The sequence below is a fragment of the Bombina bombina genome, chromosome 8, assembly GCF_027579735.1.
Source record: "Bombina bombina isolate aBomBom1 chromosome 8, aBomBom1.pri, whole genome shotgun sequence".
Classification (NCBI taxonomy): Eukaryota; Metazoa; Chordata; class Amphibia; order Anura; family Bombinatoridae; genus Bombina; species Bombina bombina.
Window position 1 is genome coordinate 144,689,935 of NC_069506.1, and position 21,023 is coordinate 144,710,957.

General features: G+C 40.0%; 1 protein-coding gene across 7 annotated transcripts in view; it reads left to right on the plus strand.

Moving 5' to 3' along the window:
* EPN1 (epsin 1) overlaps positions 1-21,023 on the plus strand; it is a 315,777-nt gene that overhangs the window by 94,643 nt on the left and 200,111 nt on the right. For 5 of the 7 annotated variants that reach the window (XM_053690622.1, XM_053690624.1, XM_053690621.1 and 2 more), the window contains exons 3-4: positions 19,058-19,216; positions 19,311-19,549. In XM_053690622.1, coding sequence (XP_053546597.1) covers positions 19,322-19,549 — 228 coding nt within the window. In that variant the 5' untranslated portion in view covers positions 19,058-19,216; positions 19,311-19,321. Of the gene's footprint in view, positions 1-19,057; positions 19,223-19,310; positions 19,550-21,023 lie in introns of all 7 variants that reach the window. The other 2 variants (XM_053690619.1, XM_053690620.1) reach the window with 2 other exon arrangements.

Genomic DNA, 21,023 nt, shown 5'->3' on the forward strand with positions numbered 1-21,023 from the left:
CAGAAAATCCTTATTTTATTATGTGTGACGTTTCGGTGCAACTAGTGCCCCTTCCTCTCACAGTATGCATTGGCTTTAGTTTGTTTCTTTAAGTAAAAAAGCACGGCACAGCAGTGTGGAAGGAAGGGGGACTCTTCCTGTCAGACTGACTTTTTTGCAAGTTTTATTCTAAAGCTATTTCCTGGGGCTACATATAGGAAGTGTGACACAGTGAAGGAAAACATTATAAAGCTGTTTAGCAAAAACAAATGATTGGTCTTTGATATATTGTTATTTTCAAAGCAAAATGGTTAATATTTCCTGAAACAAAAATGTTGCACTTTTAAGCTAAAACTAATATGAGTGTATTTTTGCTTCATTCTTTTCATATTTTTTTTAGTTTATTCTTAAAGGGACAGGAAACCCCAAAATGTTCTTTCGTGATTTGGATAGAATATAGAATTTTAAACAAATTTCCAATTTCTATTTACAAATTTGCTTCATTCCTTTGTTATCCTTTGCTGAAGGAACAGCATTGCACTAGTGGCATATAGATGACCATATCTAGTCAGCCAATCACAAGAGACAAATGTGTGCAGGCACCACTACTTAAAGGGACACAATGTTATTTTTTATTTAAACAACATTTTCAAATTTGCTTCATTCTCTTGGAATTCTTTGGTAAAGAAACTGCAATGCACTACTGGGAACTGGCTGAACACCTCTGGTGAACCAATGACAAGAAGCATGTATGTGCAGCCACCAATCAGCAGCTAGCTTCCAATAATACATTGCTGCTCCTAATCTTACCTAGGTATGCTTTTCAACTAAGGATCCCAAGACAATTAAGCAAATTTGATAACAGAAGTAAATCATGCTCTCAGAAGTCACATGCTCTGTCTGAATCATGAAACACAATCTTTTGGTTTGATGTCCCTTTAAGGGGACAGAACACTGCGTCTGAAAAAGTACTGTTTAACTATTTCAGTGCTAACGACGGCACTGAGCCGTCGCAGAGTTTCTCACTCAGGTGCTAATGCACTCTCCCACCTTGAGGGAGATCTGGGGGCTCCTACCCCGGCGATTTGGCCTGTATAGTGACGCACAATGACGTTTATTTAAAAATGACAATGTTAAGTATAGGAAAAGGGGGCATGCTGCTTAGAAGCCTTTATCTCAGGCATCTAAGCAGCTACAGACCCCCAAGACCCTCCGTTGGAAAGGTAATCGGCATCGCCTAAACTTCCCAACAGTAATTTTTGGGGATCTGAAAATTATTAAAAAAAAAAAAAAAAAAAAAACCTTAAAACAGCTTAGCACTCAAAGGCTTAAAGGGACAGTGTACTGTAATATTTTTCTATCTCCCTTTTAATCCCAATGTTCCATTTTACCTGCTGTAGTGTATTAGATCAGTGGCTCTCAACCCAAACAAACTCAAGGCCCCGTAAAATTTACCTGGGCGTGTCCAGGGCTCTGTGGTATGTGTGTATGTATATGTATAATATATATGTATATATATTGCATCCCGGGGGGGGCGGGTGGCATTTCAAGTTGTGGCTGTCGAGGCCTGGTACTGTGTCGTGGTCCGGCTGTTGAGAAACCAGGTATTAGATTGTTTACAATGATGATCTATACCTTTTTTTGTTTTGTAATTTGAAATATCTGCTTTTGCCTGTTGAAGTCTCACCTATAGTGTAAATTTCAGTACTTACATGTTGATTATTGAGAAGCTATGTCAACTAGAAGGGGCTGAAGAAATTACACTTCCAGTGGGGTTGGAACAAAGAGATACTAAAATGTTCATTTTTCGTTATTCTCCCAAAGTATTGGTTTTACTGTATATAAATTTAGAGATAATGAGGATTTTGCGTAAATATAGAGGGGTAAGCTAAAGAGTTCTGTGCTCCCCTGTAAGCTCAACCCATTTGATTAGGTTGCAGTTTAAATTAACAGACAGCTACTTCACATACAAAAGTAATCCCAAAAGAACAATTCCCATTCATTTTAAACTTTGCAGCTGGTATAAAAAGACATCAGAACACATTAAGGAAAAACCTATATTTTACTGTACACTGACCCTTTACGTATGTTAAAATATATATATCTCAAATAAGTATTTATTATTAAAAAAATGTAGACTTAACTATAAATAGCTTGTTAATATACAATTGGTGCTCTGGATTTCATGTAAACTATACAGGAGCCTCAACTGAATTCAGCATTGTTTACTAAATCTACCAGAGACAAACACAATAAACCCACTGCTTACTCTAACAATAATAGCACTGACTAGGCATGAATAAGCTTAGTGCTTTTTGTTTGTGTGAACAAGCTGTCATATGGAATACAGTATTATGTTTCATTTCTTTCCTAAGATATGGTGAGTCCACGACATTCTCAATTGCTAGTGGGAATATCACTCCTGGTCAGCAGGAGGAGTCAAAGAACACCACAGCAAAGCTGTTGTGTCATTCCCCTACCCATAAACCCCAGTCATTCTCTTTGCCTCTTTCAATGGAGTAGGTGAAGTTTTGGTGTCTGAGGAAGATTGGAAGATATCTCTACAAGCAAGAATTTTGGGTCTAGCCATACTCCACTTTAGTCTCTTCAGTAGGGTAGTCGTGGCTTTAAATCAGGAAAACGCAGCAAGGCCCACCTCACAAGTTCCTAACATATTTGCTGCCCATGATATAGAAAGCCAGAGTAGGTTTACTATGTTCTTTCTTTTATCCACAGGTCTCTGTAAGGAGTATGTATCCTTTCACACCATGTAAGCCGTCTGACTGCCGGACGGCTAGATTTCAAGTAAGTGCTTTTCTGTCTTCTGAGTAGTAGACTAGCACTTTTAAGATTCCCTGCAGCTTTAGGGGGACAAACTGATCCTGAGTAGGATTGATTTATGGCAGAATGCAGGCACTATTATTGTATGTGACAAGAGACTGTATGGGTTAACCCTTCTTATGGTGATGAAGGAATTAACTCCCTTTTAGCTGGCTCACTTGCTCTTTTTAGGAATGTAACAAGGGGTTAAGATCTTAAAATCTTTATTTTATCTTAGGGACTGTGTGTCGGTTCCTTTAACAGGCCCCGTTTTGTATATCTAGCCTGCAGGGGAGAGTATTCGTTCACTTGTAAGAGTGTTTGCGACGCTATGTGATTTTTAAGGGTGCGAGGTCCTCTCAGTATGCAGCAGCTGGAGAGCGGGCTGTGTTTTTTTTCCCTACAGCGCGTTTTCTGTAATCGGCACTGGGTATTGCGCAGTCACATGTCCTTCTGTTCCTAACAATCAGAGCAGTGTCGGCTGTTCTAGCGTGTCGACATTTGGAAGTCGGAGGGGGTAAGTAAGCACTTCAGTTTAGCTGAGGTGTGAAGGCTACCAGTGTAAGTTTTTAATTAAACGCTAGCTTTTACAGCTTTGAGTAGAGGCTTGTTCAAGTTACTTCTTTTTGGAAATGTTTTTCTTAAAGTGACAGATTTTAATTTGGATCTTTTCGATAATGTTTGACACGGAGCAGGAGGCTGCTTTTATGAATATGTGTCTTTTGTGCACAGAGGTCCAGATTGTCTCCTCTATGCAATTTTGTTCCTCATGTGTTAAGAGGACTTTAAAATGTAAAGAGAAATTGCTGCCCAGGTATCTTCAGCGGTATCTGTGGCATTAGCTGCTTTTCCTATGTTTAAAGGAAAACACAAGAGGAAAATTAAAGACTTGGATAGTAAGGTTTCTGCTCCTGCTCCTGTTGCTAGAGTTGCTTTTCCTCATGAGGAAGATACTTCGGTAGCCTCTGAGGGTGAAATCGGACAGTATAATGCCTTCATCTGACACTGACGTTGCAACCTTCAGATATAAGCTTGAACACCTTCGTATACTGTTAAAGGAGGTTTTGGCTACTTTGGATAAGTCCGATACTCCTGTCGTTGTCGACCCTAAAAAAATCTAGTAAACTAAATAAATACTTTGATATTCCTTCCTCTGGGGAGGCGTTTCCTGTGCCAGACCGTGCTACGGAGATTATAGCACAGGAGTGGGAGAAGCCAGGGGTACCGTTTCCCCCCCGTCTCCTATATTTAAGATGTTTTCAGTTGCTGACTCCATTAAAGAGTCACAATCGGTGCCTAAAGTGGAAGGGGCCATTTTTACTCTGGCTAAGAGAACCATTATTAGTATAGAGGATAGCTGCTCTTTTAAGGATCTAATGGACAAAAAGCTGGGGGCTTATTTGAAAAAAATGTACGTTCATCAAGGCCTCCAATGGCAACCTGCAGTGTGTATTGCCACTGTGACAAGTGCGGCATCCTATAGGTTCAACGCCTAGTCTGATTCTCTTCAGGTAGAGACTCCGTTAGAGGAGATTCAAGACAGGATTAAGACTCTTAAACTGGCCAATTCCTTTATTACCGATGCTTCCATGCAGGTTTTTAGACTGGGAGCCAAGATATCTGGCTTTGCTGTGCTAGCCCGCAGGGCATTGTGGCTGAAATCTTGGTCAGCAGATGTTTCTTCTAAATCCAAACTTCTGGCAATTCCTTTCAAGGGTCCTGGTCTGGCAGAAACAATTTCTAATGTTACGGGTGGAAAAGGGTCTTTTCTACCACAAGACAAGAAGAATAGACCTAAGGGTTGTCAGAGTAATGTTCGTTCCTTTCATAATTTCAAAGGAAAATCCTCATCCTCTTCCAAGCAGGAACAGTCCAAGCCTTCTTGGAAACCCAATCAGTCTTAGAACAAGGTGAAGCCATCAAGAAAACCTGCAACTGAGTCTAAATCAACATTAAGGGTTTGCCCCCGATCCGGCAGCAGATCAAGTGGGGGGTAGACTTTCTCAATTTTCTCGGGTTTGGATACGAAATGTTCAAGATCGTTGGGCTGTGGACATAGTATCTCAGGGTTACAAATTGGAATTCAAGACTTTTCCTCCCAGGGGCAGGTTTCACCTCTCAAGATTATCTGCAGACCAGATAAAAAGAGGCGTTCTTGAAATGTGTTCAGGATCTTTCCTCCCTGGGGGTGATAGTTCCAGTTCCTTTATAGGAACAGGGCCTAGGTTTCTATTCCAATCTTTTCGTAGTTCCCAAAAAAGAGGGAACTTTCCGGCCTATTCTGGACTTGAAGTGTATAAACAAATTTCTCAGGGTAGTGTCTTTCAAGATGGAAACTATTTGTTCTATTCTTCCTTTAGTCCAAGAGGGTCAGTTCATGACAACCATAGACCTGAAGGATGCGTATCTTCATGTTCCCATTCACAGGGATCATCACAAGTTCCTGAGATTTGCTTTTCTAGACAAACATTTTCAGTTTGTGGCTCTTCCAATTGGCCTTGCCACAGCTCCCAGAGTTTTCTCAAAGGTTCTGGGGGCTCTTTTGGCAGTGATCAGGTCTTGGGGAATTTCTGTAGTGCCGTACCTGGACGACATATTGGTTCAGGTGCCATCTTTACAACAAGCAAACTCTCATACAGAGATCTTGTTGTCTTTTCTACGTTCCCACAGTTGGAAAGTGAATCTGGAAAAAAGTATCCTTGTTCCAGCTACAAGGGTAGTTTTCTTAGGGACCATAATAGATTTCCTATCTATGAAGAATTTTCTGACGGAGGTCAGAAAATCAAAGATTCTTGCCTCTCTCAGCAGTCTACTGTTCGGCCATCTGTGGCTCAATGTATGGAGGTAGTTGGTCTGATGGTCGCTTCCATGGACATCATTCCCTTTGCTCGATTCCATTTTAGAGCTCTGCAGTTATGCATGCTCAGACAATGGAACAGAGACCATTTGGATCTCTCTCAGAGGATAGATCTAGATCAGTCAACAAGACATTCTCTCCTGTGTTGGCTTTCTCAGGACCATCTGTCTCAGGGCACATACTTCCAGAGACATTCCTGGGTGATTGTGACCACGGACGCCAACCTGCTGGGGAGCAGTCTGACTCGTTAAAGGCGCAAGGACTTTGGACTCGGGAGGAGTCAGCTCTCCCCATAAATATCTTGGAGTTGAGAGTGATTTCCAATGCTCTGATGGCTTGGCCTCAGTTGTCCTTAACCCGGTTTATCAGGTTCCAGTCGGACAATATCACCTCAGTAGCTTAAATCAACCACCAGGGAGGAACTTGGAGTTCCTTAGCCATGAAGGAGGTGGTTTGGATTGTTCAGTGGGCTGAAGCTCACAATTGCTGTCTATCTACCACCCACATTAGAGGTGTGGACAACTGGGAAGAGGACTTTCTGAGCAGACAGACGTTTCATCCTGGGGAATGGGGTCTCCATCCGGAGGTGTTCTCCAGGTTAACCCTCAAGTGGGGGGTGCCGGAGTTGGATCTGATAGCGTCTCAGCAGAACGGCAAGCTTTTAAGGTATGGTTCAAGGTCAAGGGATCCGCAGGCTGCCCTGATAGATGCTCTGGCGGTTCCCTTGGGTTTCAGTCTAGCATACCTGTTTCTTCCATTTACTCTTCTTCCACGAGTCATTGCTCGTATCAAGCAGAGGAGAGCATCAGTAATTCTAATAGCCCCTGCGTGGCCTTGCAGGGTCTGGTATGCAGACCTAGTGGAGATGTCATCTCTTCCACCTTGGAGGTTAGCTCTGAGGAAGGACCTTCTAACTCGGGGTCCATTCCTCCATCCCAATCTCGTTTCTCTGAAATTGACTGCTTGGAGATTGAACGCTTAGTTCAGTCTAAGCGTGGTTTTTCAGAGTCGGTCATTGAGACCTTGATTCAGGCTCATAAGCTTGTTACTAGAAGGATTTACCATAAGTTATGGCGTAAATACCTTTTACTGGTGTGAATCCAAGGGCTACTCTTGGAGTAGGGTCAGGATTCCTAGAATTCTGTATTTTCTCTAGGAAGGTCTGGAGAAGGTGTTGTCAGTCAGTACTCTGAAAGGTCAGATTTCTGCACTATTTTGTTACATAAATGTCTGGCAGATGTGCCAGATGTTGAATCTTTTTGTCAGGCCCTGGTCAGAATCCGGCCTGTGTTTAAGTCTGTTGCTCCTCCTTGGAACCTTAACGTTGTTGTTAAAGTTTTGCAGCTGGCTCCGTTTGAGCCTACGCATTCCTTAGATACTAAGTTGTTATCTTGGAAGGTTTTGTTTCTTGTTGCCATCTCTTCTGCTCTGAGAGTCTCAGAACTCTCGGCTTTGCAGTGTGACTCGCCTTACATTATTTTTCATGCTAATAAGGCAGTTCTTCGTACTAAATTAGGCTTTCTCCCTAAGGTGGTTTCAGATAGAAATATTAATCAGGATACTGTTGTTCTTTCTCTCTGTCCTAATCCTTCTTCTCATAAGGAACACCTGTTGCAAAATTTAGATGTTGTGCGTGCTCTTAAGTTCTATGTACAGGCGACTAAGGATTTTTGCCAGTCTTCTGCCCTGTTTGTTTGTTTCTCAGGAAAGCGTAAAGGTCAGAAAGCTACTGCTACTTCTTTCACTTTGGTTGAGAAGTATGATTAGTTTTGCTTATGAGACTGTTGGAAAGCAGCCTCCTGAGAGATTTACAGCTCATTCCATTAGGGCTGTCTCCTCTTTTTGGGCTGTGGAACACATTTTCAAGGCGGCAATTTGGTCCTCTCTGCATCCTTTTTCTAGATTTGACAAATTTTAATACTTTTGCCTCGGCTGAGGCTTTTTTTGGGAGATAGGTTCTTCAAGCGGTGGTGCCCTCTGTTTAGGCCTGCCTGTCTTGTTATCTCTCCCTTGTCATCTGTGTTCTCTAACTTGGGTATTGGTTCCCACTAGTAATTGAGGATGTCGTGGACTCACCATATCTTAGCAAAGAAAACATTTATGCTTACCTGATAAATGTATTTATATCCAGATATGGTGACGACCCCACCCTTTTATTTAAGACAGTTATTTTGACTAAACATCAGGCAGCTCTACACCGTTGTTTTATTCATTTGTTCCATTTCCCTTCTGTCGAATGACTGGGGTATATGGGTAGGGGAGTGACACTTAACAGCTTTGCTTTGGTACTCTTTGCCTCCTCCTGCTGGCCAGTAATTGAGGACAATAACCCAAAAAGTTAGGAGCCAGGGGTAAAATTCTAGGAGCCAGTGGCTCCCAGGCTCCTGGGTTTGTCGAGCCCTGCTTTAAGCAGAAGTACCGGCCAAACAAGCACATTGGACAAGATGAACGTTTAAAAGGACATAAAAGTGCTAAAAGAAAATGTAGTGTTATATGCAAGCAACATTGTAGAAGAAAATATACTAAAAAGAGATTAAATTTGATAACCAAAATAAATTGAAAACAGGGTGCACTAGCAACATTTTTACATTGCACTTCCTTTATTTAGCAAAAGTGCAGCTGAAGCAGTAATTACTTTTACTAGAAGCATTTTTGCAATATACTTCCATTAGCAAAAATGCATCTAGTAGAAATAATTACTGTTTCAGCTGCACTTTTGTTAAAGGAAGCTTATTGTAAAAATGTTTCTATTTAAAATTAATTCTTTCACATTTATATTTCTGTCTTCCCCTTTAAATGTAGTGCTTGGAACAGAAGGGAATTGAATGGAAAATATAATATTTATAACTTAAGTATGTCAGCGGTGTAGCATTGTACCCCGTGCCATTTCTTTGAATATGGGAAAATGGATTTACATAGTAACATAGTAGATGAGGTTGAAAGAAGACAGAAGCCCATCCAGTACAACCTATTCAGATCCTAAAAATAAAAACGTAGTGCAGGAGAATTGTGGAGCTATGAATAAAGTTTTTTTTTTTTTAACAAGCTTTATTGTTCCAATCATTCAACAATACAAGAAAAGAATGAATAAAGTTTTTAAACCGCTTGTAAGCAGATGTATACCGATGCATTAAGCTAGCTGCAACCCCTTTAAATACATATTTAAATAAATTCTCAAAGTAGATAGATCAATAATGCAGGATTTCCACATTAAAGAAAGGGAATACAGCATATAAATACGCATATAAATACAGCATATAAATACGCATATAAATACGGCTAACGTATAAGGGACCGCTTGCTTCCAGGCACATCCGCAGAACTAGGCTTAACTCTCCCATGCATGCCACAGCCAATAACCGGCCCAGCACTTGAATAATGCTTTCATGCAGAGCGACTTAAGAAATCCATCAGGAACACCCCGGATGATAGTGAAGGGGGTGAAATACACGTCGGCATGCTGAGCCAGATATGCTTTAATATGCTTTAATGTGTGTTGGGTATTCCTGCTGAAAGTCCCTGTGTACACCAGCATTATTCCAGTGCTGGGCCCCATATTAGTTCATTAAATTAAGTTCAATTCTAATTGTAGTAATACTCTCTTAACTCATGACTCAAAAATTGTTTTTCTTTCCTAAGACATGGAGAGTCAACAACGTCATTCCAATTACTAGTGGTATATTCACTCCTGGCCAGCAGGAGGAGGCAAAGAGCACCACAGCAAAGCTGTTAAGTGTCAATTCCCATACCCATAACCCCCACTCATTCTCTTTGCCTCTGTCAATAGAGGAGGTGAAGTTCTGTGTCTGAAGAATGGATTCCTTTTTCGGGTACTTTTCACTGCAAGCAAGGATTTGGGTTTAGCTGTGTCCACATCAATCTCTTGAGTAAGAGGTACTTACTGCGTTTTCCTAACAATTGCTGCCCTAGTTTAGAAAGCCAGAGTTGGCTACTCTGTTCTTTCTTTTTCAAAGGTTTCTGTGAGGAACTGTGTCTTCTCATGACTTGTAACTGTCTACATGCCGGATAGAGGAGCCAGGTAAGTGCTTTTTCTTCCTTTTGGGTAGACCATGCACTTAAATTAAAAACACTACTTTTTTATTGGGACATAGATAATCCTATTGTAGGGGTTACACTGGGGCATGAAGCAGGCACTATAGCATGTGTGAGACTAACATTTAAACACTTTTAAAGAGAAAGGGTAAAATGTTTTTATTAGGCTTTATTTTCTGACACATATTTACTTGATAAAACAATACAAGCTTAAACTGAAAGTAAGGCTGAATTTTCTATTTCAGCAGCTTATTCATTTTCCCTTTGCTTTAAAATGTTGCATTGTTTTATTTTAAACGGTCCAGTTTGAAATAAATGGTTATTTCTAGTATTCGGTGTACCAGGAAGTAGTGCCTCTCTGTGTCGCAGCAGTAATTTAAGCTCGGCAGTTGCGGTCACATGATCGGCTTTACTTCATAATGTTTCTGAGGAAAAAGTTGTTTTCTCCATTTCTGGGTGACCCGGTCTTAATTGGTAGCAGTAAAGCACCTCAGTAATTGAGGTGTGGGGTTGCCTGAGGGGTATTTAAGAAGTTTATTTGATGTTTATTAAATGTTTTTTCTTAATATTTTTCACATAATTTTAGCTGGGGATCGATCCTAATTTGGGATAAAATTATAAGTTTATTTTTTTCCTTGGCTTGTTTTAATTGAATATTAAAATCTCAAACTTATCTGTACAAGTTTATTTACTGTTTCACAACATGTCTTATATGGAGCAAGAGCCTGCTCTCATGAATTCATGCTTATTATGTTTAGATGCACAAATTGCAGCTCCTATGCAATTTTGTTCTTCATGTGTCAAGAAAACCTTGCAAAATAAAGGTAACATTTTTGAGCCTAATATCTCTCAGGATGATGCAGTTAAAATAATACCTCAGCTTTCTGCTGCTACGTCCCAAGTCTCAATGGCGTCCCATGCAGTGCCCTGCTGTTCCTCTATAACTCCTAGTGGAGTTTATGTAAAAGCAGAAATTGCTGCCCAGGTATTTTCAGCGGTATCTGCGGCATTAGCTGCCATTCCCAGATTACAGGGAAAACACGAGGAAATCTAGAAATTCAGAAAGGTAGGTGCCTGTCCTCAGTTCTGCTTCCCAAGTTGCCCTTTCTCATAAGTCTGATGAGGAAGATATATCGGGACTTTCTGAGGGTGAAATCTCAGATTCAGACAGTATAATTCCTTCTTCTGAGACTGATGTGGTATCCTTCAGATTTAAGCTTGAACACCTTTGTGTATTGTTAAAGGAGGTTTTAGCTACTTTAGATTACTCTGATACCCCTGTCGTTGTCACTCCTAAGAAATCTAGTAAACTTAATAGTTTCTTTGATGAACCTTCCTGTGCCGGACCGTGCTAGGGAGATTATCTCACAGGAGTGGGAGAAACCAGGGGTGTGTTTTTCCCAGTCTCCCATTTTTAAGAAAATGTTTCCTGTCGAGGACTCCATTAAGGACCCTTGGTATACTGTACACAAAGTTGAAGGGGCCATTTCCACTCTGGCTAAGAGAACCACTATTCCTATTGAGGATAGCTGCTCTTTTATGGATCTGATGGACAAGAAGCTTGAGGTTTATTTGATGAAGATTTATGTTCATCAAGGTCTCCAATGGCAACCTGCGGTGTGTATTGCCACCGTGACTAGTGCGGCATCTTATTGGTTCGACACCTTGTCTGATTTTCTTCAAGTAGAGACTTCCTTGGCTGAAATTCAAGATAGGATTAAAGCTCTGAAATTGGCCAATTCCTTTATTGCAGATGCCATTTTACAGGTTGTTAGACTAGGAGCTAAAACTTCTAGTTTCGCTGTCCTAGCCCGCAGGGCGTTATGGTTGAAATTCTGGTCTGCGGACGTTTCCTCTAAAGTCAAACTTCTGGCGATTCCTTACAAGGGCAAACCCTTGTTTGGACCTGGTATGGCAGAAATGATCTCTGATATTACGGGTGGAAAAGGGTATTTTCTACCTCAAAATAAGAATAGGCCTAAAGGACGTCTGAGTAATTTTAACTGCAGAGGAAAGCCTTCCCCTTCTTCTTCCAACCAGGAGCAATCCAAGTCTTCTTGGAAACCCATTCAGTCTTGGAACAAGGGGAAACAATCAAAGAAACCCGCAGCTGATTCCAACATCTTTCCTCCCTGGGAGTGATAGTTCCAGTGCAGGAACAGGGTCTCGGGTTCTACTCCAACCTATTTGTGGTTCCCAAAAAAGAGGGGGAACTTTGCGTCCCTTTCTAGACTTAGTGTCTAAACAAGTTTCTCAAAGTTCCATCCAGCAAGATGGAGACAATACGGTCCATTCTTCCTTTAGTACAAGAGAGTCAGTTCATGACAACCAATAGACCTAAAGGGTGCATATCTTCATGTTCCTATTCACAGGGACCATCACAGATTCCTGAGATTTTGCCTTTCTGGACAAATATTTCCAGTTTGTGGCCCTTCAATTTGGTCTAGCCACGGCTCCCAGAATTGTTTCACAGGTTCTAGGGGCTCTTTTGGCAGTGATCCGTTCTCGTTGAATTGCTGTGGCACCCTACCTGGACGACATATTGGTTCAGGCGCCATCTTTTCAACAAGCATAATCTCACACAGAGATATTGTCTTCTTTTCTTTGTTCCCACGGATGGAATGTGAATCTGGAAAAAAGCTCCCTTTCCCCTGCTAAGAGAGTAGTGTTCTTAGGGACCCTAATAGATTCTTTATTGATGAAGATTTTTATGATAGAGGTCAGGAAAAACAAAATAATTTCCTCTTGCCTCTCTCTTGCTACTGCTTATCCTTCAGTGGCTCAATGTATGGAGGTAATTGGTCTGATGGTGGCTTTCATGGACATCATTCCTTTTGCTCGATTCCATTTGAGAGCTCTCCAGTTGTGCATGCTCAGACAATGGAATGGCGACCATGCGGATCTATCTCGGAGAGTAGAGTTAGATCAGTCATCAAGGGACTCTCTCCCGTGGTTGATTTCTCAGGAACATCTGTCTCAGGGCACATGCTTTTGGAGACCTTCCTTGGTGATCATGACCACAGACGCCAGACTGCTGAGCTGGGGAGCAGTCTGGAACTCGTTAAAAGCTTAGGGCATTTGGACTCGGGAGGAGTCTGCTCTTCCCATCAACATCTTGGAGTTGAGGGCGATTTACAATGCTCTATTGGCTTGGCCTCAGTTGTCCTCATCCCAGTTTATCAGGTTCCAGTCAGACAAAATAACGTCTGTGGTTTATATCAGTCACCGGGGAGGAACTCGTAGTTCCTTAACCATGAAGGAGGTTACACGAATTCTTCAGTTGGCAGAGACCCACAATTGCTGTCTGTCATCCACATTACAGGAGTAAACAACTGGGAAGTGGATTTTCTGAGCAGACAGGCTTTTCATGCCCGGAAGTGGGAACTCCATCCGTAGGTGTTTTCCAGCTTAGTCCTCAAATGGTGGGTGCCGGAGTTAGATCTGATGGCGTCCCGTCAGAACGCCAAGCGGCCTAGGTTATATTAATGTATGTGAATTTTAATTGTACTTTTTTGTACTTTTTTTGTATTTTTTTGGGCTTCTATTATGTATATGATGACATTGTAGATTTTACTTTAAATTATGAGTATACAACTGTTTGATTAATACATCGAGATTTGTTCAAATTTCTTTAACCAACCTTTAAAGGGACAGTATACACTCATTTTCATATAACTGCATGTAATAGACACTACTATAAAGAATAAGATGCACAGATACTGATATAAAAATCCAGTATAAAATGGTTTAAAAACTTACTTAGAAGCTTTCAGTTTAGCTCTGTTGAAAAGGTAGTTGGAAAGCCCACTGCAAGTGATAAATAAGACACTCCCCCTCCCCCTTCTTTTACATATGAAAAGACCCTTTACACAAACAGGAGCAAACTGGAGAAGGTAGCTGACGGTATTCAAATAAAACTTTGGGGCTTGGTTAGGAGTATGAAAATCAGAGCAATGTTATTTAAAAATAAGCAAAATTATACATTTTTTAAAAAAAAACAACTTTATGGGCTTTATAAATAGATCATCTACAAAACATTTATGCAAAGAAAAAATGAGTGTATAATGGCCCTTTAAGATAAAGGACCCTGTTTAACACCTGAAAATCCAGGATCCGGTCAGAAGTGGAGTTACAACTATATAAGGACATCAGCATGAACTAGAAGTTATCCTCGAAAAAACCAAGCTGTGATTGGCGAAACCTACATCTGAGCGTAGTGGCGTCACAAAAGGGGCGGAACCTTGTTCTTTTCAGTTCCCTTGCTTTCAGATCTGCCGCTGCTTGGGCTGGTCCGGCTAGGTGCAGGATCTCAGATCCGTTGTTCATCAAGTCTTGGGGGTGACAGTGGACTATTTTTTTTTTTTTAGAGGTTCTGAGCCTCTTCCCCTTTGTGATATGTGAGTAGGCTTGGCGGCCTGGATTGCCTGGAGATTGTCCTCTGTTTTGGAGGTTAGGCAATCTGCTATTTTGTTCGCCCGCTTCTTCCTTACGGATAGTGTTTCTCTGTGTCTTCCTATGGATGGCAGCGTGTTACTGGACTCAGATGTTTATTTTCTGAGTTTGCTACTTGTACTTTGCTGTTTGCTCAGTCTCTGAGTTCTAAACTTTGTCTTCAGCTGTCTTTATGATGCTGTTGACCTATGTTTGGGAGATGTGTCTTCTCCATAATGATGCCTGGTTGCTCCTTGTGGATTGGGCGTCGTCTCCCCTTGTTATCAGGACCCATTCGGGTCTCTGTGGACTTGGCCTTCCTTGAGGGGGTTTTTCATTTAGGATTTTGCTGTGCCTTTTGGTATCCCTTTGGCTTACCCTTCTCCTCTTTCTCTTTTGGGGATTTTGGTACTGTACTAGAAGGGGTCGTGTGTGGACCGACTGCTGGGTGACTGTTCTCCTGGAGGAGTGTTGACTCAACGAGTCTGCTTGCGGTCTCTAGTTAGGCTTTCGGACTATCTGCAGGTCAGTGTCTTTGGGGCCTTTTCCTTCTAAAAATTTGGTTGGGTTGTGGTTTTTCAGGCCTGGTGCCCTCACAATGGCCACCTATTATACCCTCCCGTTTTTGCATTCAGTGTCCTCTGTAGCTTGGGTATTGTTTTCCCAAAAGTAATTAATGCAGCTGTGGACTCTTTCCATTTATGAAGAAAATCTTAAATTATGCTTACCTGATAATTTTCTTTTCTTCAGATGGAAAGAGTCCAAAGCTCCCCACCCGTATTTTTTCTGTGGGGCGTCTTTATCTTTTATTTTTCTGGCACCTTTTCACCCTGGTATTTCTTCTACTGTTCCTTGTTCGTCGGCAGAATGACTGGGGGATGAGGGAAGTGGGAGGAGTATTTAAGCTTTTGGCTGGGGTGCCTTTGCCTCCTCCTGGTGGCCAGGTTCTTTTTTCCCCAAAAGTAATGAATGCAGCTCTGGACTCTTTCCATCAGAAGAAAAGGACATTATCAGGTAAGCATAATTTTAAGTTTTTATCAATTTATGTTAAATTATGCAATTAAATTGTACCTTGATTGGCTTACAGGGACAGTCTACACCAAAATTATTGTTGTTTAAAAAGATTGATAACATTTTAACCTCTAAATTTCTGCCATTTCTAAGCCACTACAGACAGCCTCTTAACACATGCTTTTTTTATTGGCTGCTAATTCATGTTTCCCATATAGATAGCATTGTGCTCACTCCCGTGGAGTTGTACAGGACACATTAATTGGCTAAAATGCAAGTCAATAGATAATAAATAAATAGCTATGTGATCAGGGGGCTGTCAGAAGAGGTTTAGATACAAGGTTATCACAGAGGTAAAAAGTGTATTAATATAACCATGTTGGCCGTGCAAAACTGGGGAATGGGTAATGAAGGGATTATCTATCTTTTTAAACAATAAAAATGTTGGAGTAGACGTCTCTTTTATTAACATTTATAAATAACATATAATGCTATAATATTGCAAGAATTTACTCTTCCCCTCCCGGCTACTTCATTATGCCACAAGGTAGGCATTTTTTTCTGTGAAGAGTGCTGCATATTAAAGAGCATTAACCGTTGTCAATTAAGAAATATTCATTCATGTTTTTTTAACTTGAAACTGAAAGGAAGTGCAATTTGTGTACATTGAGCACTTTGAAATGAAAGGGACAACTCCCAGAGATCTAAGCCTGGAAGACAAATATGTTAGAAAGATAAATAAAAAGTGCCTTGACAAACACAGGGAGGCGTAGTATCAAGATTACTAGGATTTTACTTGTAGTAGGTTGTTGTAGAAAATTCTTGTGTGGCACCTGAGACGTGTGCTGCTGGTAAGGATGTGCATTTTGTCTCTTTCGCCAGCAAACAAATGGTTAATATGGCCGCCAGCAGCATTCTGCTTTTTTTCCGAGCCGGATTTCTTCTTGTGAAAGTGCAGCACACAGAGATCTGTGCAAAAGTAATGACTGTTGCTAGATATATATAGGAAATAAGTCAATTTCTACTAAGCATGAGATGGCAGGTTCATAATCGTATAAAAGGGACAGTCTACTACCAGAATTTTTATTTTTTTAAAAGATAGATAATCCCTTTACTTCCCACTCCCCAGTTTTGCACATAAAACATGGTTATATTAATACTTTTAGCTCTGTGATAACCTTGTATCAAAGCCTCTGCAGACTGACCCCTTATTTCAGTTCTTTTGACAGACTTGCATTTTAGCCAATATTCAAATCAGTCTTAAATGGGCAATTCATAAGGTTACGTAGGAATTGCTCGAATGACACTCTATATGAGAAACATGCAAATGATTTGGAAGAGCGTTTCTATAACAGAGGATACAAAAGGAAGGATGTAGTTGCCTCAAAGGTAAAGATAGCAAACAAAGACGGGGAGGATTTCCTAAAGAAGGGAAAATCTGGAAAAAAGAAATTTGAAGGGGTGTCATTTATTACCCAATACAGTAGTGATTATCACCAAGTGTGCAATATTATCCGTAAACATTTTAATATCTTGAAAGCGGATGATGGTCTAAATTGATGTAGTTGGCAAAGGCTGCAGGTATGCCTTCAATTGGGAATATAGTAGCACCAACACAGCTGAGGTCCCCACGTAAAGGTGGTTCTTCTTGGTTGCAACACAGGGGAATGTTTAGGTGTGGTCATTTAGGATGTACTGCATGTAACCATCTACTGGGAAAACCTATGATCATCTCTCATATCTCAACTGTTGAGCTATATATGCTGTCTATTTACTCACGTGTAGCCAATGTGAAATTCAATATGTGGGCTTCACGAGCAGGGAGATGAGAGAGAGAGAGAATCTGGGAGCAGATCTCCAGTATAAGGCAGGGCAAGCTCACAACACCCCTGGTGAAACATTTCTAAGAGGTACATGCAAAAAGTACTGAAACATTATGTTGGACAATCATTGAGACAGTAAAGTGTCCAGCTAGAGGAGGTGACAGGGATAGGTTGCTTAGAAAGAGTGAGGTCTTCTGGATACACAAATTAAAGACAAGGATACCAAATGGCTTTAATTCAAGCTATGACCTGATAAATTACTGGGAATAACAAAAGTATTTTACATGGATTTCCTAGATTGTTTATCGTGAGGACCTCCCTCTTTGTGCAACGTGCTCGTCAGTCTGTGTGTTTATTTGTTTGTCTACAACTAGTTCACATATTGTTGCAGTAAGTAGGTACTCCTGTACATACAGAGGGGTAACTAGGATCCGGATTGTTGGTATATTTACTTATATTCTTTTTTGCTATTATGCAATCCAATCAGAAATAGGATATTTGTAATGATATACATATCACTCTACTTTAAGCAGGATTTAAAGGTTGATTATGATATTCCTCAGGATTGTACAGATTATACACAAGTAGCTTTAGACATACTGTTGATATCTAGGTGTTTGAAAACTTTGACTACCTAGAGCCATAAAGATTTAACCCTTTAGGATATAGTGTGTGTGGAATTCAATAACTTATGTTAAGTGTTAATTTTGGGTGAATTTGTATTCAATCATGTAACATGCACTGTAAATTTACTGTCTGAAAATAGAGAATTAGTTAACCAACATATGCACCTATAATAAACAGGTGGGAGTAAGGTGTAAAGTATACACACCGGTTGGAGAGGTGGAGTTTGAGGACTCACTCCTCTAAATTTGGATTTTAACCAATGTGAAGGTAGTAACCTCTTTTAAAAAGGTTGTCTTTGGCACAATACTGCAGCTACAATTACGGCGACACAAGCCGAAACGCGTCAGCAGCAGTACTGAGAAATGAGCTCCTCTCCATTTCCACTAACAAGGTGGTAATTTGCTCGGATTGTGACGGTGCTCCTTTTTTTGTTTTTTTTGTTGTTGCTGTGGATCATTTTAGCCAATCAATGCTGACTCATAGATAAACTCCATGGGACTGAGCACAATGTTATCTATATGGCACACATGAACTAGCGCTGTCTAGCTGTAAAGAACTGTCAAAATGCACTGAGAAAAGGGATGGTCTTCAAGGGTTTAGAAATTAGCATATGAGCCTACCTAGGTTTAGTTTTCAACAAAGAATACCAAGAGAAAAAGCAAATTTGATGATAAAAGTAAATTGGAAAGTTGTTTAAAATTGCATGCCCTATTGGAATCATGAAAATTTCATTTTGACTAGACTGTTCCTTTACGTAATTCCTTAGTTGTCTGAACTTTGAAGCTTCATTGTTCCTTGGAGAGTATGCATCAGCACTGTTTGATTAGAATAGTACCCTAAGATTTAAAGGGACACTGAACCCAATTTTTTTTCTTTCGTGATTCAGATAGAGCATGCAATTTTAAGCAACATTCTAATTTACTCCTATTATCAATTTTTCTTTGTTCTCTTGCTATCTTTATTTGAAAAAGAAGGCACCTAAGTTTTTGTTTTTTTTGGTTCAGAACTCTGGACAGCACTTTTTTTTTATTGGTGGATGAATTTATCCACCAATCAGTAAGGACAACCCAGGTTGTTCACCAAAAATGGGCTGGCATCTAAACTTACATTCTTGCATTTCAAATAAAGATACCAAGAGAATGAAGAAAATTTGATAAAAGGAATAAATTAGAAAGTTGCTTAAAATGTTATGCTCTATCTGACTCACAAAATAAAAAAATTGGGTTCAGTGTCCCTTTAAAGTAGCATTGTACTTGAACATATTTTATTTCTGTTATGCTTCTTGGAGGGGGATAAATCTAGTACAGCAACATTTCAGAAGTTTTGCTTGATGATTTTTTTTTATTTTGTTGTATTATGAGGTGTGATATAGCACATGAAAGAATCAGTGGATAAAAGCTTTATCGTTTACTTTTTCATGTTTTCGCACTAACACTTTTTTCCCTCTGAATTTCAGATGCGGCTTTAGTGTGATCACAATGTCAGAACTTCATGTTGCCAGAAAACCCCTCAGAACATCCTAAGCTACCTTTAAGGAGGCAGTGTTAATGGTTCACCTTACGAGTAACGGACGTTAACCAGTATTCAAGAAACTTCCCTTGTAAAGGATAATCCTGTGTGTGTGAGCAAACCATACTACATATTTTACTCCCTGTGGGAATCTTTTTCTGAGTTATAACCTTTTTTTTCTTTTTTGCCACCTGCCGTAGATCTGGCCAACATGTCTACCTCTTCTTTACGGCGTCAGATGAAAAATATAGTCCACAATTACTCTGAAGCAGAAATCAAAGTAAGAGAGGCTACATCCAATGATCCATGGGGCCCTTCAAGTTCCCTGATGTCTGAGATTGCCGATCTCACCTACAATGTTGTGGCCTTCTCAGAAATCATGAGCATGATATGGAAACGACTTAATGACCATGGAAAAAACTGGCGTCATGTCTATAAAGTAAGCCTATATGTACACTGTTCCCTTTCTGATGCACAGAAATAATGTGAAATTGGTCTATATTTACTAAGAAGCCATCTTTTTCTCATGAAACCCTTGTAGCCAAGCTCATTATGCCCAGATATCATACATTAAAGGAATAGTCCAGTCAAAATTAATCTTGCATGCAATTTTAAGCAACTTTCTAATTTACTCCTATTAAATTATTATTCGTTCTCTTGGTATCTTTATTTGAATGTAAGCAGAGGAGTCAGCCAATTTTTGGTTCAGAACCTGGGTAGTGCTTGCTGATTGGTGGCTACATTTAGAAACCATTAAGAAAGTGCTACCCAGGTGCTGAACCAAAAATGGGCCTGCTCCTTTGCTTACATTATTAGTTTTTCAAATAATGATACCAAGAGAACGAAGAAAAATTGATAATAGGAGTAAATTAGAAAGTTACTTAAAATGGTCTACTCTATCTAAATCATGAAAGTTTAATTTTGACTAGACTATTCCTTTAAAATATTAATTTGGAGAGGTTTATTTTACTAACCAATTTAATCTAACCCCAATACAAATGCCGGAATATTGTATTATTTTCTTAAAATTGGGTAATTGTGTTACTTGCTGTGCTTTCATTGTATTAATATATTTTTTTTAGAAAAGTCTTATTTTATGTAAAATACCCCAATTTCATACAAAATAGAAACACTATCAATTTTTGTATCAGGGTGGTTACGATTTAAATCCTGTTTTTCTACATAAAGACTCATAGATTTTTCTGACAAATCCAACGTGAATTACATTTTTCCTTGCCACTGTATCATGCGACAGCCACTGGCAAATCACAAAATGCTTATATGTATATAATGTGCGTTCTTGCTTAGTCTCAGAAGGAGCTGGTGCCGCAAAGTGTGCTTATAAAAAGATAGTGCAGATTTTAATAATGGAAGCAAATTGAATCATGACGTTCGATTTTGACTTGTGTCCTGGTAAGAGGTTGATTCTGTATGGAAAGATCTGCAGAGGAACAATGGGGGATTATGGTGTTTTTCTCAACTTCGTATGTTTATTTCTCCTGTTAAGTGTAGTCAGTCCACGGGTCATCCATTACTTATGGGATTATATCTCCTCCCTAACAGGAAGTGCAAGAGGATCACCCAAGCAGAGCTGCTATATAGCTCCTCCCCTCTACGTCATACCCAGTCATTCTCTTGCACCTAACTAATAGATAGGACATGTGAGAGGACTGTGGTGTGTTAAACTTAGTTTTTTATTTCTTCAATCAAAAGTTTGTTATTTTAAACGGCACCGGAGTGTGTTGTTTTTTCTCAGGCAGCATTAGAAGAAGAATCTACCTGAGTTTTTTCTATGATCTTAGCGGTCGTAACTAAGATCCACTTGCTGTTCTCGGCCATTCTGAGGAGTGAGGTAACTTCAGAACAGGGGATAGCATGCAGGGCCCACCTGCAAGGAGGTATGTGCAGTATAT